We start from the raw sequence: 19,677 nt of genomic DNA, 5'->3' as shown, positions 1-19,677 counted from the left end.
AGAAACGAAAGCGCCCCCCCCTGAAGATGAATATAATCTTTTTTTTTGTAACAAAAAAAAGTTCTTCCTCTTCAAATTCAAGCCTCAACTCCACTGTCTGCATCACTATCCTTAACCCTATCGTCAACAGCCTGCTTGTCTTTGTTCGCTGCCATCTTTTCCTCTTCAGCCTTAACCTTCTTCTCAGCTTCCTCGATTTTCTTATTATACTCGTCAACATATAGCCCGTTCTCGACAATGTAATTGATCACACTCGCAGGGATCAAGTACAACACGCTCATGCCCTGTTTCAAGAAGTTTCGGATTTTGGTCGAGCTGATATCGTTTTGGATCAACTGACGGATAACGTAAATGTTTTCTTTCCAGGCCTGAAGGTTTGCAAGGGCGGCGTCAATATCCGTGCCTGCACGTTCGACGATAAAGGCACCGTATTTACCGAGGATGTGATCAAGCTATAATTTTTTTCGACCGGGATTGATTAGTAATCGAAGAACAATTGAGGGGAAATCTTAAGATGTGCGACGTACATCCTCCGGCGCCCAGAGGCCCGGCTCGCTCATCGTCATAATTAGATCGGATCCGGCGAGTAATACGATTTTGTACGGCTTCCGGCCGATCTCCTTGCCCTCTGCATCCACGATTTTGGCGCCACCCCGAACGGTATTCAGTTCGTAGTCAAAATGGTCGAGAACTTTAGCGGTGGGGAGGTATTCCGGGCAGAACGGTTCCCATGTATCGACTTGTAACCAACTAGATGTTTGTTCGCAGGCAACTTGGCACATGTGAACTCTGTAAATTTCAACGGCTCCAAGGAGAGCAGAGGGATATGTGTTAGTCTAGCGATCTGTCATAGTAATAATAGTTTGATGATGAATCAGGAGATCCTTCAATTATGGATTTTTATAGGTTTCAAGCGAGTTTTGGTTTGGGAATGGTGGAGAAGGGAGGGAAGGAGGGACCAACCTATGCTTCGCCGGCGCAAGACCCTGTTTCTTGTAAGCATCCGACACAGCACTCAGGTAACCTCCCATGACCTCAAAATTGGTATCGAGCTTGCAGTAATCGCTTGCCATCTCAAAGATTCTGAGGTGCAGATGGGTGATCGGGGAGAAGGAACCACATGCGACAAGCGCTAGTGGGGTTTTGGAGGGGTCTGTGAGAGTATCTCTGAGTCTGACAGTTGGGAATTCGTAGCCATCGTAGGTTGGAAGGTTGTAGGAGATGATCCTATTGGTCTCCTCTGGGAGTCGGGGGTGTGAATTATCGCCGTCGGTCATGATTGCTGGTGATGTCCTTTTTTTTCTCTGTGAGCGAGAATAGATGGATGGATGGAGGGAGGGAGGGAGGTGTGGTAGTGTGACTGGGGAAGAAGAAGGTTCGAAGCGACAGAGCAGAGCAGATGTTCTTGGTTTGAGTTGGTTCTGGAGAAAAGGCACAAGATCTGAAAGAGATCTAGGGAAGCTCCGGACAGGCGGAGAAAAAGTCGCAGGTCTGTGCTGAAAGATGGAGAAAACGATGAAAAGAGGTAAGATAGACCAGAAGACGGGAAAGAGACGAAAGATTTGGTCAGAGAGATCGATTAGAGAGGGGAGCACCTGGTGGAGGTTTTATGGTTTCTGCCGGGACAGCCGATGGTTCTTTCTGGTTGGTTTCAATTTTTATTTTATTTTATTTTAATTCTTTAAGTATACCGAAAAAGGACTTCAAAAAAAAAAGTATCGGTTTCTGTTAGTCATGGAAATAGCGTGGTAAGTACTCCAGAATATTATTAAATTCAAGCTTTGGAACTAAATTGAATCCAATTGAGGGGGTTCTGCCAGACTAAATATCTTTATTCCATTCCATCCTATGCTATGCTATGTAATCGACTATGAGTCAAGGCTGAACATGGCAGGATCCGACCTGACTGAACACAAAGCACCTGCTTAGCCGAAGCCGGGGACTGATTATCTTCGCATTGTCTTTCTTCGAACAAAAATAAAAAATATAAAAAATGAAAGAAAATAAAAGAAAATAAAAAGAAGACCATCGAAGGCCGAACTGGATTGGATTGGACTAGACTGGGAGTCGAGTGGGGGGAAAGAAGCTGCATGCGCCATTGCCATCGCTGCAAGTGTTCCATTCCAGGCCAGGCTGCATTAGTCAACATTGATATTCCCAGCAGCGCCTAGTTCCGTTCGAGGCCAACAGCCGTTTCTTTTCGCACCCGTCACGGTGACTGCCGATGATTCACAGCTTCCAATGGTATAATATGTATGTATGTATGTAGCCCTGCCAAGAGTGCAAGCTTGTCGCAGCCCTGGTTACTTTTTTGCCTTGTGAACCGTACAATATACGTATACACTCATATCTTTTTTAACTTCCAGGAAGAAAAGTATATTTTATCAACAACTTCAATGGGACATCGTATGTATTAATTAATTAGTGCCAAAATGAGGGCTTTTGTAGAACCGTCTTCTCCCAGACGTTGTGTAATACAATGGCCTTCGAATTAAGGTTGCACATGTATGCGAAGAGAGAATTAAGCCCTGCCTGGCCCTTCTTTCTTTCGATTCGTCCTGATTAGACCTTCCATTTGAAACCCCGCGCCCTGCATCGGATCTGAGGATGACGAAATAGTTTGATATCTTCTTCTTCTTTCTTTCTTTCATCGGACGGAACCAACGGGCATGTGCCGTGCTTTGTCTTATCTGTTGGACGTAAGACATGGCAACCGTCGACCCGGTCGGAGGTTCAAAAAGATATTTTGAGGGGAGATCATGTGATGTTGTATTTTCACCCCTCAACGCATTTATCATATGACTGAACATACGCATTCTAACTTTATATCCGATAAAGTAGGCTGTATTATATTAAAGTTCGAAGGAACTTAATTGGTTCCTTGATATAATTCGATATATCGCTATCTAGCTAGCTGATTGGACTGAAAATGGAGTTGATATGCGATCGAATTCAGATCCTTCCGAATCTTATGACGTCATAATCGACTAATTATTATCATAACGTTCTGGAGCACTTTAAATAAATGTGTAACTTGCATACCTTAGCGTGAAATCCTTTGAAATAAGAAAACCGAGTTTATTGGAAGGCCATCGTACCATTCCTAATTTTCAAAACGTCTATATATCATTTTTTTGTGAGTTGAGAACTAGCTCATTAAGGATCACATCCGCCAACCGCGCTCAACGGCCGCCCAGGCGTCTTCTAGACGGTCCCGAATGTGGCGGTGACTCCAGTTGATGGTATGCATAACATTATTGATTGATGGTATTATGGAATAGAAACCAGTACTAACTGTAGTGGTCTTTATAAGTGGGATATTGCTCTGGGCCAAGCGCATACTAATATATACCCTAAACAGTCACAGCACCAAATCAGCTTATTTGAACGTTTCTTGGATATCCATTCTTTTTACTTATTACCTTTTTTCGCTAGTCTAAAGGCCTACTTTTCTATTAATTGCTTCATGGCCTCAAGAGCGCTGAGCCCTATGAAATAAAACTTATTAGTCGGCTACATATCCAAATATTGGCTTGAATTCAAATTATATTAGGTACATGACGCAACGGAAATTAAGTTGCAACTAATTAGATACATAAAAATAAACAGCAGGTGAACACAAATTAAAGTCAAAAAAGAAGAAAGAGATCGCGATGACATATATAAACTAGACCTTTATTCCCTTCTCCAAATCGCCCTCTAAGCTTTAGATGACGGGACAGGGTAACCTTGTAGCTACCAAAGTTAGCTATCTAATTGAAAATTTACCCCTCGCGGCCGATGTGGAATGTCTTCCCAGTTTTTGGCTCGGGAACACCTTCCCTCGTTGGGCCAGCAACCCACAAGAAACAACGTAAGACCTCTGCGGCTTTTTGGGAAGGCGAGAGTACCACCTCCTCATTCTCCACCCCCTTATCCTTGGCGGGTGGTGGCCACTCCACGCCTGGAAGGATGGCCGTAACAATGTGATTTGTATATTCTCCTTGCCTTGCCTGGTACTTTGTTAAATATTCGATGACCCTAGCAGCAGTCTGATACTCCTTCTTGAAGAACGGTCCATCGGACTGCTCTAACGATACCGTGTTGATAATTTTGCTGATAGGCTTCATCAGCGGCAAAGCCTTTTCGACGACTTCATTCCCTTCGAGGAATGTCAGACGGGCAGCCGAGTCGTATCTTTCTACACTTGATATGCTAGCAATGGAATCAGATCATTTAGTAACCACAATTTCACATCATTTGTTTATCTCGATCAGGGGGGGTTGGATTCTTACTTTTCTCCATTGTCATCTTCGAATTTATAACCAAGGTTATTAACGAGGATGTCAAATTTCATGTTTGCTTGGCGGCGGGATTTTGATTTGAGAGAATTTATAGAGGTAACCCAACTTCCATCACTCTTGAATGGGCACAGTCTTACATTACCTTCACACCCCCTTGCTAGTTCCACGATAGCTTGTGCGTCATTCTTTGGATCTCTAGACATCGCTTGATCCGCCGCATAGGCACGATAAAGAATAGTGACATCAGCACCTTTTCGGGAAAAGGTTATAGCAGCAGATCTCCCGATACCTGTGTCGCCACCCAGGATTAGGGCATTGTAGCCTTTCAGACTTTTACCTTGGATGGATTCATAAATATTCCACTCATCAGGAGGTATAATAGCTTTCAGTCGCGGAAGAACTATCTTGTCAATTTCATTCCTCTTGAGAAGGTAATGAACAGCCTGTGGAGCAGCTTTACCAATCCTCACCATTCTGTTGTTCATCCTTCGGATGAGAGTGGATGTAGACATCGAGTTTTGTACTTCCGGCAACCCCCTTCTAAGGACGGAGCAAAGGGTAGGAGTCATATGATAACTTGTTTCTGCTCTCCAACCACATGCACCGATGAGCTCTTTCCGATACTTAATGACGTGTTCGTTTTCTTCAGCCAGGGTGGTAGTAGCTCCTGCTCCCGCTTCGCAACAGTCGAGGATGGCGAGGGTATCGCATTCCATCTCATTTACCACTTTGACGATATCCCTCCAATTCACTTCGGCGATGTCCTGTAGGGTATCAACCCCCCTATAAAATAATCAGTACATATACCGTTTGATTAATCAATGTTTCTTGACCAGAATATTTATACACTGGTAGAATGAGAATGGTGTGGCTTACTCTCGGACGGATCGGGGTAATGCGCTGACTATCTCCTGCATACTTTTGGAAAAGGTGTGACTTTAAAACAATTTACCTATTAGAATAATAATAATATCAAGTGTTGGATTTTAGAGGTCTCATGAGGTACTTACCTAGCCAACGTAAGTGAAGAATTATGGTTGATCCCCCCGTGGCCATTGTAGTAGATGATGCGGAGCTCAGTCTCTCTGTCCTGAATCGGGAATGATCCATCCAATATCTCTTTGAGACATTTCCAAGAGTCCTTCATTGTGATTTTATATACAGTGACCTTATAGCCGAGGCTTTCACAAGTGGCTTTGAATTGGGTCGTTTCTGGCTTTATATTCAAGTCATTATATTCAAAAAAGAGAATAAGGACTCTGACGAGTGTATAGTCTGGGTCCGAGTTAGTGAGTCCCTGGGGTGCCCGCGTGTGCTCGGATTCGTTTATAGATCCCGGAATATCCGAGGCTGGGGCGACGGTATCGGTATTGGGACAATGGGGGGGCGTCGATCTTCTATTGCTAAATCGCGGAACACTACCCTGCCCATTTTGATTGCTAGACATCGTGATGTAATAGATGTGAGAGGGCTGGCCGACCAATTGTTCCGGTCGACACCGGTCTTGGATTTTATGACTTATAAAAGCTGGTACTGGAGGATTTCTGAGATCAAAGCGAGCGTATGAAGAGCTTTCCCGCCGGTATGGTGAATTGGTTTTTTGATCTGAGAAATTTTATGAGATGGAAAGGGAGGTGCTCACCATTTATATAAAAATTTTAGTTAGCTTATAGAGATATCTCATTCTCTTCATAATTATAACCCTTTGCTGTCTATCTAGATCCTGTCAAGTCTTGTCTCGAGCTCACCTGCAGGAGTGTTCTGTGAGCACGTCCCATCCGCCTACTAGAGTAATCCTAACTCCACCACCTCTTGAATCATTCCTCTTTCTTGGTTTCTTTTTTAGTTTTCGCGGAGAAGACGTCGATGGACATTTTTCGGGCTACCGAAATATTAACGCGAGGTTAACGTTTGAAAACCAGCTGACGCATCGATATCATAATCATAGGATTCAAATATCAGTTCTTGTGCCACCGGCCTGGAGGCTGCAATGTGCCGCCTGCAAATGAAGATGTATCTTACATCGTTTGCGGCTTTTTTGAATGTAATGTGGAGCAATCGATGCAACGATGTGGTCAGATGAGCATGAGGACAGTCGACGTCGGCGTCGGCAATATTGCACTACTGCGGCGCATGCGCATGCAGAAAATTAAATTATCATGACATCACCCCCAGGAGACCTGTTAGGATTGCTAGCCTTTCAAGGACTGCGCCGGTGGCGAGCTTAGCATCCTTCTATAATGATGTGCCGCAAATTGGAAGGCTCTCAATTAAGACCCCCCCCCCCCCCCCAACCTCGGGGAGCTGTTGGTTTAACGGTTTATAATCTATATGTCGGATACCGCCGATATCCTCATAAGCCACAAGACTATCCGGGTAACTAAGTACTTAGATGACCATGTCGGTGTAGACGGAGCATTCCGATATGCTTCGTTGAACGATTCCAGCTTGTCAGCATGCTGTATTGTTGTTCCCTGCAGCATCTTTAACCCCGAGACCTATTTTCCCCCTTCTCTGCATGCAGGTATGCATCTAGATATCTATAGGCTACATGTCCTATCTATCTTGGATTAGATATCAATAAATCGCTTGGTTAACCGGGTTCAAAACCAATTATGAACCAATGACTGATATATAAGTGGCGTTGCACTTACAGCCTTCCCAAAATACGTTAATAGTATACATACAGCGAGGGCTCGAGGCACCTTGGGTTTAGCCCTGTACTCCCGCCTCCAGAAGATGAGCCGTGCACTGTACTGGGGTTAGCCGGTTAACATCCGAGATTGCTCGAAATGATACTTTATGTACTAAGTACTACTAGGTATGTAGGTGACATTCGAGCTCGCAGGTGGGTCCCTAACATATCCTGCGACTGATATCTAACACTAATTAGGTAACTTTGCGGAGCTAAGATACAGACAAGGGTGCCGGAGGGATGACTGATGCAATGATACACGAGCTCGAGGCAAGTCCGTTGAGATATAATATGCATGCCTCAGGAAATAATGGATATCTGTACAATCCCATAAGTCAAATTCGATTAAGTCCAAAATACCCATGAAGTGATCGACGCACACGCCCCCGTCGATATATCTTAATTTTTGCAGCCTTGAAATGCAATGCAACCTGAATTTCGCTGTAAAACCCCAGATCCTTAAATTTACCCCACAAAAAACGTTGAGATAGAATCCTCCTATAGGACCGGAAAACCGGGAAATGCCTCGAACCTCGAAGAAAATTCGATTCGCCAGTTTTTTTTTATTTTTAAAAGATGGTGGTAAACTGACGCCTACACAGACAATGTGAATAGAATCGTTTGTACCCCACTCAATTATTCATGTACTGTGCGCATGTGCATGCATATGTGCATCGCGTAGACGCGCATTTTCAAACCGGTCCTAATATATCCCCAACGGTTTTTTTTCTCCTCTTTTCTTTTCAGGAATTGAAGTAGCCTTCGCAAGCACGAAAGTCTGTTTTATCACGCTAGGATTAAGGAATATGAATTCTAGGAAAGGCGTTGTTTTACATCATGCATTGTTGCATAGCGTATAGCCACCATTAATATTCGATCTATATCATACCTTATAGTGAACATGGGAATTAATGTCACCGTCGGTAATATACAAAGCCTGTAGACGGGCCTAGTCACCTACCAGATGATGGGTCGGGGACTAGACTATTTGCCGTGCAACTTTTGAAAGCCGTTTTGTACGTGTGTGTGTACCTACTACTTATACAAAGTGTGGACCACGTCTGCAATACGAGACTACTACTTATATATATATACCATGAAATCACAATTCTTTATATAGGGAACGAGGCTAGAGTATGAGGTCGGCTATGTAACTTTGTTCCGATTAAAAAGATAAAACCAATTCAATAACTCCTCCGAACATCCAAACAATACAGATATGAAAAGAATAGTGAGAATAATGGAGGGAGGAAGAGAGGGAGAGTAAGGCTATGAACAATCGGTAACTACAAATGCATTATTAGTAATTTAGCATTTTCCACCCCAACTTTCCTCTTCCAAGGGCTTTGGTGCGTATTATAACCCTATACAATCAACAAATATAACGAACAGGACCTAAATATAGATTTAATGATAATAATAATAATAATGATAATACGGACGTTGTTGGGCCGTAAAGAGGGTATCAGTTCATATGTGCATACTTGAACCAATTGATTCTGCAATCTTCTTGGTCCAGTCCTTGACCATCGGTAAACCTTCCAGCCTCACATCCTTTACACTTGTCCGAATTTGGACAGTTAAAGTACGGAATATGCTGGTACCCAATATCATGGAACCTGATCCGAGCACAGTTAGCTATCCTGACTATCTTGATTGTAGGAGGTTAATGAAGTTATCTTACCAATGTATCTTATCTTTATCCTCCATCAACCCCAAAGCCACCGAATGAACCGGCGCATCCCCCCACCTTTCATAAAAGAACCCACCGGCACGATCCAAATGATTGAAGAAGTCTTCATACTTCTTACTCCTCCAGAATTCCATATCCGCGATTTCAAAATTCGACCAAAAATGACACGTAGAGTATCCATTCGCGCCTTCGTTATGTTCAGGTCTATTCTCGGCGTCGGTAAGCCATTTCATAGCATTATTAGGATGAATATATTCCGGATGTTCGGCCATAAACTCCTGAACTGATGGCCAAAGTGATGTGATCGATTGTGGGGAGTCGTAGATGTTGATTACGAATCCGTAGGTTTTATTGTAGTCTTGCATGTAGCGGAAGACATCATAGTCGATGTCACAGAAGAAATGGACCTTCGGTTCGACTCGCCAGTACCATTTGTATTTTAGCAAAGCGGGGTGTTTGTAAAACATCCCGGAATTCCATCGACACATTTGATGGTAGCTTTTCATGCCGCTGTATTGTACGCCTTGCTGTTCCAGTAGTGATGCACTTGCTGCCATGAGGTCGGAGTTGATCCATGCCGGGACTTCCCAATGTTCTTTCGGGATGACTTCGTAATACACTTTTGCTTGAGTTTTTGCCTTTGTAGCTTCCATGAATTGTTTTGTGAAGGGGACGTCGTTGATGAAGGTCCACGGGTAGTTGAATTTGGAATTGAAGGTCCGTTCGAGGTCGTCCATTGCTTGTAGCATGCCTTCTAGTTCTTCGTTCCGGACGAGTGATAGAAGTGTAGCGTTGACACGTTCGGCTTGGCCTGGGCCGTAAAGAATACCTGTCACACCACAATCATTATTAGCCAGAAACTCAATTGAATTTAAATGTAATATATTTTTTATCGTTCAGATAGGAGAGAAGGGAAAGAGAGAGGGAGGGAGAGGGAGAGAAAGAATTTACCTTCCGGCGGTCCCGTCATTTTCATCAGCGGATCAACAGCAAACGGTTTACCCTTCTCCTTCTTAAGAGATATCCGCTGGTCCCCGACAATGACGACGGGATCTCGGTCGAGAAGGTGGAAGTTGAATAGTAGTATTATAACGCCGAGGCCGATTGTTAAGGCGAGTACGCGGGCTGGACGCCATTGTACTGCCGCCATTGCGAGGGTATTATCTGAGCTGTGCCGATGCTGGAGTTCAGTGTGCGGTAAAGGACGGTGAACAGTGTGCGCGTGGGGTGTGACTCGTTCGTTCGTTCGTTCGATGGAGCAGTGCAGTCCAGCCAGAAAGCTTTGGGTGTTGATTTCGGTGCCAACAAGACACGAAGCTCAAGCTGTCGGTGTTAGGTTACGTTACTGTCGGCCGATGGGATATAAAAATAGATACCAACATGGAACTTATATAATTCGGTAGTAACGAAGGTGATATAAAATTTCTTTGGAAAGGTAAGGATGTGAAAGATTCGTGAATCTAAAGCTGTCAAAGCTAATTAACTTTGCCCCTGGACGGGATCCGCTTAAGCTTTTTTCCCATGTCCGCCATTGACCAGCCAGTTAGGTTACTTACGTGTGTCAGTCCGTCGGATTACGTCCTCCGCGTGCCTGCTTCTTTCCTTCGGGGACCCCTGCTGGTCGGTGCTTTCACTACCAAGGTTCCCAAAAGGCTTATTCCAACCCCACCAGTCTGGTCCGCTCCTTTCTTCTCTTTTTTCTTTTCTCGGAATTGATGCCTATTTGCCTACTTCCATACAGTCTATTTGTATTTTATTTTATTTTATTTTATCTCTTATCTAAATCTATTCTGCCGGCCAGAGGAGAAGGATTCAAGATATCTAAGTATACTTCTACATACCTAGTTTATAGCATCATAGAAGAGCAATCCCGCACATGACAACCTAACAATCCCGTAACCCAGTCCGGTCCCCCGTCGCCATGGTCTCGTCTGCTCCTCCCGATCCAGCAAACTATCAAATCCACCCCAGTTGATAGCTCCCAACCAGCATACACACCTCTCTCTGCCTCACACATTCATATCCTTCTTATCCCCCCGCCTCCCCTCCTCTTCCAACCATGACAGCCAATTCCAATATTAATCGCCTAACCTCCACGTTAATAAACGCCGTCACGGGCATCCCATCCAACACCGAAAACCACAATCTCTGCCTCTCCTTCGCCCTAAAATCCTACAAACACCATAAATTCCCATCTACGAATCCCTTCGACATCGTACAGTCTTTGGAAGGTCTGGAAGAGAAGTTTCGAATCAATGACAATGACGTCTTGGCCGATGAACTCGCGACACGAGCTCGGTTACTCCAGAAGGTTCAGGAACAGCGACAACAACAAACACAACAACATCAACAACAAATACTGGGGTTCGATTTTGGTGTTAAGGAAGGTCGTGATAAAGATGGGATAGATCTTGGTGGGATTGATAAACAGTATATACCGGATATACTACGGTTTATATTGGCGTTATCGACTCTACCGGTGGAAAATGCGAATACTTCTCTAGAGGACCTGGAAGAGCTGGTACAATCTCAACTGGAGATTCGAGAAGCTAAAGAAAAGAAGTTGGCGGCGGAAGAAGCTGCAGCTAGGGAAGCCGACAGGGATGATGAATTATGGGAGATCCCGGACTTTGCTGAAACCAGCAGTGATGATGATTGGGCCGATGATGAGTTTACTAGGCAAGCTGAGGTTAAGGAGAAGTTGAAAGAAAGGAAGAGAGCAGCTAGGAGGCGGGAAGAGGTTAATACCCACACCTCATGACGCATTGAGGGATTGCACTGATTCAAATGGGTACCTTATATACAGGCAGAAGACGCTGCTCCACTTGCTCCACAGCAGACCATCGAAGACTACATTCGTGTCGCACAAGCATCAACTGCCCACGCCATCGAACTAGCTCAGTACTGGAAACGCCAGTCTATCCTACCAGCCGATCTTGCGCAGAACTTTGTCTCCTATGGCCTCGCTCAAAATGAGATATCTGAGCTATGGAGTATAGGCGAGGTATACGTCATCCGAGAAGTAATATTTGCATTATATGGTCTTGCAGGTTCTTTATACAAATTTCAGGATGATGGTAGTATCAACGTATGCATTCCAATATACCTGTTAACCATTTGGTTTACGTGGGCTAATACATTTTGGTTTACAGGTTTTAACAACTTATATACTCCCGACCACATCTCCTGGCTCTCTAATCGACATTCTGGACCACTTCGCCGCCAAAGCCGTAATTCTTCAGAAGCTACGTACGTTTTGTAAATCCCTCGAACGGAGATGCCTTCTCGCGAAATCATCACCAACAACTCATGATGCAATCGCCCCCGCGCAATCGTTCGTCGAGGCGATTCAGTCCGCTATCTCAGAGTGGGAGCTGGATGTTCTAGCAAAAGTTGAAGAACAATATGTTCACCAAGGCAAAGATCGGAAGGACAACGCCATGGTTTCATTATTACAATTACAAAGAGAACTTGACCCATCACTCGAGAAATTCTCACCTTTGTACGAAATCATAGCAGCGTTAGAGCGAGGTCTCGCAGAAGGTGGACTTTCGGAGCCAGCTGCACGGGTCAGTTTCCACTTGGAACTATTATTCAAGAAGTCATGCGAGGCGGAATCGAATGGACGACTTGATATCTTTCGGTTCTTACGTGGGATATTCTTGAAGTGTTTACGAATCTATCTACGTCCTATTGCGAAATGGATGGAGCTCGGTGACCTTCGAGAAGCCGATGGATTAGGTGCGTTCTTCATACATCTTGCCAGCGATGGCGATGAGGAGGATGAAGGGGACGATAGCGAAGCTTCACAACTCGCGAAACTGTGGAGGGGACGGTATGTACTCGATCAAGACGAGAGAGGTACCATTGTCGCTCCATCGTTTATTCGAGAATATGGAAGGAAGATCTTTGTAGTTGGGAAGAGTGTGTTGTTTCTACGAAGGCTTGGGGAGGATGTTGCGGGGTTCATGGGGAAGGAAGTAGGGTTGAAGGAAGCTTTGGATGAGCTCAATGAGCTTACGGAGAAAGAAGGTAGAAGGAGTCTAGTATCGTTTAACGATGCGTTACTAGTTGCGATGGCCGAATGGGTTGATAAGACGCACAGGGACGTTAGTGCACGACTGCGCGACATTCTGTATTACGAATGTGGGTTGTGGGACTCATTAAACGGTATGGTGGATGTTTATTTCATGAGAGATGGGTTTGCTATGGCGGGGTTTTGTGGTACACTTTTTGAAAGAATTGAGAAGGGGATGAGGTGGGATGATAGGTTTCTATTGACGGAACTGGTGCAAAGTGTTTATTCGGAAAATCGGGGAGTGGAAATTGGAAGGCTCGCAGTCAAGACTCGACGGGTGGAGGGAGATAAGAAAGGGGTTAAGGCTTTGGGAATGTTGGATATAGAATATAGACTGACATGGCCGCTACTGAATATCTTCACGGTGGAAAGTATTGCGGTTTGTAAGAAAGTGTGGGGGTTTTTATTGATGATAAGGAGGAGTCGAAGTGCTTTGGAGAAAATGAAGATGGGGAGGGCCGGAAGGGGGAAGTATGATCAGGGAGAGAAAGTGGCCTATACGGTTAGGTGGAGGTTACTTACGTTTATCAGCTTATTACAAGCGTTTCTCGTGGATTTGGTCATTCAGCCGCAAGTTGAGAGTTTGAAGAAGAAACTTGAAGGGGCGGAGGATATTGATGAGATGATTGATGTTCAAGAAGAGCATTTTGGGAGGATTGCGGAGTTATGTTTGGTTAGTGGACGGATGGCACCGTTGTACCAGGCTGTTGTGTCAGTCATGGAATTGGCGGTGGTGCTAGCTCAGAGTCAAAAGGGCAGAAAGAAGCTTGAAGTACCCGCTGTTCGAGAGAAGAGAGTTGTGGATTTTAGGAAGAGTGTTAGGAAAGATGTTGATTCCGAGGATGAGGAAGTGGAGACGGAAGATGATGACGATGATGATGAAGGGTCTGACGATGGTGGAGATGGGGATGAAGATGAAATAGCAGATAGGATCAGGAGGAAGAAGATTGAGAAAGAAAATAGGAAGAGACAAATGCTTGGACGATTGTCGGCACAAGCGCAGAAGTTGATTATGTTTTTGACTACGGGACTGAGGAGTATGGCTAGAGCAGGGGTTTATCCGGATACCGTTGAGGTATTGGCGGAGAGGTTGGAGATGGGGGTTTTGGTGGAGGAAGAAGAGGATTATGATGATTATTGAAGTTCGTGATTATCTTAATGCAGTTTATGTATAAATCAGCGGATGATGGGAGCATACTATGGCGTTTGCACGTACGTATCTAGCGATGATAATGATTATGACATCGGTGGGATGCGTATACTTTGTATCAAGAAGTTATTTAAGTCTTTCCATTAATATTATGTCCCACGACCGCTATGCCTCCTTATGTCGATACCATTAATAACTTCACTACATCCTCATGGCCCCAGTGCCTGGCTAGCGCCGAAGGAGTCCGATCATCGTTATCCTTAGCTTCCAGGTCAGCACCTTTATCCAGAAGCAATTTCGCGATTCCACTATGCCCTTTCATAGCAGCCCATAACAGCGGTGTCTGGTTGAATTTATCTCTAACCTCCATATCAGCCCCTTTATCTATTAGCAATTCTATCATTTTCTCATCCTCCCACCAAAGCGCCCACGATAACGACGTTCGACCACTTTCGTCCTTAGCATTCAGATCAGCTCCACACTCTAACAACAACTTTATCGTTCTATCATGTCCCTTCATCGCAGCCCATAGTAATGGTGTTTGACCATCATAATCTTTGATTTCAAGGTAAGCACCACGCTGCAGCAATAGATTTATTGCTTTCTCATTACCCCACCATACGGCCCATGATAGAGGGGTTCTGCCGTCATTATCTTGAGCTTCTACGTCTGCACCTTCTTCCAAGAGTAGTCGTGTTATTTTTTCATATCCACGCCATGCAGCCCATAATAGTGGTGTTCGACCAAATCCGTCTTTGCACTCCATGTCGGCTCCTCTGCCTAGGAGTAACTTTACTGCTTCATCGCTTCCTTGTATTACGGATTGTAAGAGTGGGGTTTGGTCGTCGTCATCTTTGGTCTCTAGATTTGCTCCTTTGTCTAGTAATAGATCTATTACTTCATTGTGACCCCACCATGCGGCTAATGCTAATGGGGTCCGGCCGTTGTCGTCTTGGGTTTCTAGGTCGGTGTTATTGGGTTTTAATAGTTCTTCTACTGATTTGGGTAATCCGAAGTAGGTTGCGAGGTGGACTCCTGTCACACGTTTTGGAGGCCATTGGCCGTAATCTATGTAGCCTTGGAGGGTAGATAGGGTTTGGCTGTAAGCTGATACTCCGGCTTCACTTTTGAGGAAATTCAATACTAAGGGTGTGATTTCGATGGAGGATGTGGTGGCGTGGTATACCCAGTTTTGGAGAGCATAGTCGTATAGAATCCGAGATCCGAGATCGGGGATTATTATACTTGAATCTTCCTTTTCTTCTTCTTCTTGGTCTTCTGGGTCTTCTTCTTCCTCTTCTGGTATGTGCGTTTTGAAGATGTCGTATGATAAGTATGTAATACACCTCTCCGTAATATCGACATGCGCATTAGGAAACCATTTCTCCCAAGTTCTTTCAAGGTATTCTTGTGCAGTATAATGAACCAATCGAACAATATCACTTTCTTCGTCCACTGTGATTAACCCAGCGCAGAGTGATATGATATCTTGGATTTCCGGAAGGTTCTCTTCGTCGAGACTGGGTTCGCCGATTTCTACCGCTAATGCGTGTTGGAGTTCTGAGGTAGTAAGTGGTCTTTTGGCACAGACGATCCACCATAGAGCTTGGTTTGCGATCTTTTCGGGGTCTGAATCGTTGGTTTTGATTCTTCCCAAGGTGGTTTCGTAGGCACTGGCGTAGGCTGTTTCTCCTATTGGGAGGGTTTCTAGTGCGGTTTTGATCCTTTTGAGGGTTGTTTTGTAACGGATGGATTCGAAGTGTAGTTTTGCGAGGAGGAACCTATATTGGAAATATAATTAGTACGTTGTCAATGAATGCATTTAATTAAATGAACTATCATTAGCGTAAGCTAGTTTAGAGGAAGACTTTTGACTGACATTCCACGAACAGCCTTTGTGATCTCGGTTATTATATATTCCCGATGATTCTGTAAAAGTTTCTTTTCCGATTGTGAGATCTGATTGTCGAGATATTTTCGCACATCTTCATCATGAGCGTGTATTTCAAACGTTGTATAGCCCTGGAATTTCTCTGTAAGCTGTGGGATAAATCTTGAGGTTGCAAGTATATTCGTATTGTAATTATCATGGAGGTAGAATAGCTCGGAGATAAACGCCGCCCGACCATTAGATTCTGGAAGTTCATCAAGGGCGTCGATAATGATGAATACTCTTGAGTATGAGTCAATCACCGATCTGAGAGCTTCGATTACATCCTCTCGTGAAGGTCGGGTTCTATTCCCAAGGTGTCTTTTGTATAAATCTTCAATGGTCTGTGGAAGCGAGGTTTCATTCTGTGATAATTGTTTTAGCAAGCTTGCCAGCAAGTCGTCTAGTTTTTGTTCGTGGTTTCGTTTAAAACTGCAGTAGATGTATGCGATTCCGATTGATGATGAAGTGCTGGGGAACCGGGTGATTAAATCGTCGATGACAATGGATGTGAGTACTGTTTTACCTGCGCCAGGAATGCCTGGGCAGAAGAGTACCTGCTTACTTGTGAGCCAGCTCTTATATTCGATAGATTCGAAAAGCCATTGGCCGGTTCCTGATTGGCGGCTTCTGAAGATGTCGCCCTGTTGGGGACCATAGTCGATTGGTGTAAGCCAATTGAGAATTTCGATGTTCTCTTTTTTGTTCAGAATAGCTCGTACGGCTCCGATATCATTATGGACTATTTAACTACACATGCGGATTAGAAACTTGCTATACATATATAGAATTGAGAGCGACCTCGAGTTTGGTTCTCCCAATTTCAAGATCCGAGCCCAGGCCGGCGAATTACCGGATATATAAGAAGATCGTACGGCTAACCTTGGCTTAACATATCTCTTATCGGCCGTTCTTTATCAACCTCGCTCGGCTGCACATATTCTAATAACTCTTTCGCACAGGCTCCAGCTACCATTGCAGCATACTCTTGCCAGTCATCATTCTTCCGTGAATCGGCATAATCACAAATACCTCTGATCACGATATAAGGAAAACTCATTAGTCCCGCTGCTTCCATTTCCACACACAGGACTTTCCCTCCAAGGCTTTGGTTGATGTTATCACGAAGTTTGGCGTCTTTGATGACTTGATTTCCGGATGCGATTAAGCCGTAATGGACTTTTACATCTCCCGGGTTTCTTGGAATGGTGGTTAGATATTTATTGTTGGTGCTTACGGGGTTGGTCCAATTCGATAGGCTTAGGGTCTGAAAGCCTTTTAGATAATCAATCCATGTGTAGTTCGGCATCAAGTTCAGCCATCCGATGGCTGATGTATTAGTTGCTTCAACTCCCTGATTTCGATATCGATCAACGGTACCGTCTGAAGAACCAAACAAAGGGTCTGTAAGAGCTTCAGACCAACCGAACTTCGGCGCCAAGTTTGGCAGTCTCTTCTTTATCTCCTTCAGATACCGAGGAATCTTCACTCCATGCAAATCATGCTCAGTTTCCAACCTCGACACCGCAGTCCTCAATGCTCTCGGAGGCCTTTGTATAGCACTAGTTCTTTCAAACCTACCATCCACCGCGGCCTTTCCAAAATCCCATTGAATAACTTGAACCCCTACTACAACGTCCCCTAATCGAATATTTGGCGGAACACCACCACCGATACCGACCATAAGACCTATTTTTATGGAAGGGAAGGTATTTAGCATCTGTGCTGCTACTATGGCGGCTTCATTGGTACCGACTGTATCCTTCGGTAAACATGCTATGACGATGTTATGTTCGCCTATGGAGCCGAGACTGTAGGTATTATCGTCATTGGCTGGTTTTGGAAGATCCGGGTGGATTTGATCTAGCATCGCTTTGGCGGCGGTTTGTTCTTTGGGGAGGGCACAGATCCATCCTAATGTGTATTCCTGATGGGATTTGGGCGTCCAAGTCTGCGCACGGGATAAGGATCTAGATCTAGATTTGGTTTGTTGTATAGTCATTTTTTCCCTTTCTTTTCGTTTCTATACAGATTGGTATATGTATTTTGATATCATATTCTAGCTGTTGCGGCGTTAAATCTTACTAACTAGACTACCTATAGGCGCAGTTAATCGATATATCGCGAATTACACAATAATCTGTAATATAATATAATATAATGACTTATATGGTGTGTTACCTGAGGGTTATAATTAGGATAAACGCGGTTATCTTCCTTTTTTCCCAATTGGATCGGTCAACGAATCGATTGGATGGGGTTTAGAAGCCCCACACCGCTTTCTGGAGGCTAGATCGAGAAGAGGTCATGGAGATGCATATGGGGGACTTCGACTAATTAGGGCGATGCGCGATGCTGTATGTATGTATGTAGTGTGATAGAGTCTAAGTCTAACCAACTATGCATATATGCGGGGTTGGGTTAAGAAATGCTGACAGGGAAGGCTGCATCTTTTTTTTTTGAGTTGAGATGTTGCAATTGGTCGGGTTACGCGATTAGGACTTCGACGCAGCTAGCATCAGCTAGCACACACAGCACGTTGTTTTGGTAAGAAGATTTGGTTGTATTGTCAAAGACAAGCCTCTCCTCGGTAAACATCATGATGTCACAGGATAGTGTGTTTCAGCCCGGCTGGCGGGGTGTGAAGTATTGGATATAGTAAAAGATCGATATCATATACGCTGCAGGGAAAAATTGAGTTTGAGGCTGGCCGTGACCAGCTGGCGTCGTTTGGTCTGGATGTTCTTAGCATTGCATTGAGCATTGTACTTGTAATATTAATTACAACCCACCACATGGTAGATATCTACTTAAGTAGATAACTGCAGGGCAGCTTTGGCCTAAATATTTCTTGATTTTGTTTGACTCGAGTACTCGTAATTGGATTAGATTGTAGGTCTTTAACGTCATATAGGGTATATATAGTGAATGAAGAAGATCCCAATTGACACCTTACATACCAAGTAACGAGTGCTTAAAAGGCCGAGTTAGGTCCAACTTGATATGTATGGTATAGTTTTGGAAGTCAACAGGTCCTCGTGAACGCAAATCGCGTGCGTGCCAAACTAGCATGTGGTTCTAGTAGCTAGTAGATCCGTGGGGCGGAACCGGTATCATATTTTAAGTTTCAAGGCAACGAACTCTAGTTAACGTTACTGTGTAGCTCGAAGCTGGTTAATTAGCTAGCTGGCATGGCAGCTACTGGCAGCGCATACGACCGGTTATTTTTATTTTTATTTTTATTTTTTTATTTTGGATCTTGCATTCCAAAGATCCATCAATCAGATTTGAATAACAAGCTTGCGGGCCAAAAACTTGATACAAATCCATGCATGTTCATGTAGCAGAGGCACAGTATACCAAGCTCCGAGGTGATCAATGCCGCTATTGTACTGGGAACTCCTTGCTTCGAGTTCGGTTACCCTTCTTCTTCCAACTTCTTCTTGCCGTCTTTGCAGCCGAAAGAATCGAAGGGTAAAAAAGGATTACGAAACAGCCCCGGTAACCGTGACCGCGAACCGGCCGTTTTTTTTTTAAAAAAAATACATTTGAGACCGAACGTTCTTGTCCACGGCGGTGTTACATTACATTATAGTGTGGCAACCGGTTTTTTTTCCAACGTTGCCAAACTCGAGTACTCGTGAAACCCCTCCCACATGGCTGACGGTATGGAGAGAAAAGCGTGGATTTTCACAACATCACAACATTCAACTAATAGACTAGAAAAAGAAGGATTCCTAGAATTCTTCGGCAATTGACCCAGTTATGGTTTCAGTATGTGTTTCAATATCACTGTGGAGTAGTATAGTATATTCGGCAAACTAAAGAAATAGTAGAAAAATATACTC

General features: G+C 44.2%; 5 protein-coding genes across 5 annotated transcripts; 1 reads left to right on the top strand and 4 right to left on the bottom strand.

The window, feature by feature from the left end:
* Window positions 1-77: 77 nt before the first annotated feature.
* AOL_s00007g433 (uncharacterized protein) lies at window positions 78-1,277 on the bottom strand (the record flags this gene model as incomplete). The annotated part of the gene is made up of 3 exons (XM_011120334.1): window positions 78-452; window positions 528-789; window positions 964-1,277. The coding sequence occupies 3 exons, from the start codon at window positions 1,275-1,277 to the stop codon at window positions 78-80; spliced, it is 951 nt and encodes a 316-aa protein (XP_011118636.1).
* A 2,487-nt stretch (window positions 1,278-3,764) lies between these two features.
* Window positions 3,765-5,730, bottom strand: AOL_s00007g432 (uncharacterized protein; the record flags this gene model as incomplete). Its single annotated transcript, XM_011120333.1, has 3 exons — window positions 3,765-4,194; window positions 4,275-5,066; window positions 5,294-5,730. 3 exons carry the CDS (start codon window positions 5,728-5,730, stop codon window positions 3,765-3,767), a joined length of 1,659 nt encoding a protein of 552 aa, XP_011118635.1.
* Window positions 5,731-8,443: 2,713 nt separating this feature from the next.
* On the bottom strand, window positions 8,444-9,821 carry AOL_s00007g431 (uncharacterized protein; the record flags this gene model as incomplete). The annotated part of the gene is made up of 3 exons (XM_011120332.1): window positions 8,444-8,597; window positions 8,663-9,500; window positions 9,623-9,821. 3 exons carry the CDS (start codon window positions 9,819-9,821, stop codon window positions 8,444-8,446), a joined length of 1,191 nt encoding a protein of 396 aa, XP_011118634.1.
* A 909-nt stretch (window positions 9,822-10,730) lies between these two features.
* AOL_s00007g430 (uncharacterized protein) lies at window positions 10,731-13,890 on the top strand (the record flags this gene model as incomplete). Its single annotated transcript, XM_011120331.1, has 3 exons — window positions 10,731-11,411; window positions 11,478-11,759; window positions 11,824-13,890. The coding sequence occupies 3 exons, from the start codon at window positions 10,731-10,733 to the stop codon at window positions 13,888-13,890; spliced, it is 3,030 nt and encodes a 1,009-aa protein (XP_011118633.1).
* A 184-nt stretch (window positions 13,891-14,074) lies between these two features.
* On the bottom strand, window positions 14,075-17,831 carry AOL_s00007g429 (uncharacterized protein; the record flags this gene model as incomplete). Its single annotated transcript, XM_011120330.1, has 3 exons — window positions 14,075-15,680; window positions 15,779-16,571; window positions 16,712-17,831. 3 exons carry the CDS (start codon window positions 17,829-17,831, stop codon window positions 14,075-14,077), a joined length of 3,519 nt encoding a protein of 1,172 aa, XP_011118632.1.
* Between the last annotated feature and the right edge of the window lie 1,846 nt (window positions 17,832-19,677).

The sequence above is a fragment of the Orbilia oligospora genome, assembly GCF_000225545.1.
Source record: "Orbilia oligospora ATCC 24927 unplaced genomic scaffold scaffold00007, whole genome shotgun sequence".
Classification (NCBI taxonomy): Eukaryota; Fungi; Ascomycota; class Orbiliomycetes; order Orbiliales; family Orbiliaceae; genus Orbilia; species Orbilia oligospora.
The sequence above is the reverse complement of the archived record's forward strand: the minus strand, read 5'-3'. Positions and strand labels throughout refer to the sequence as shown.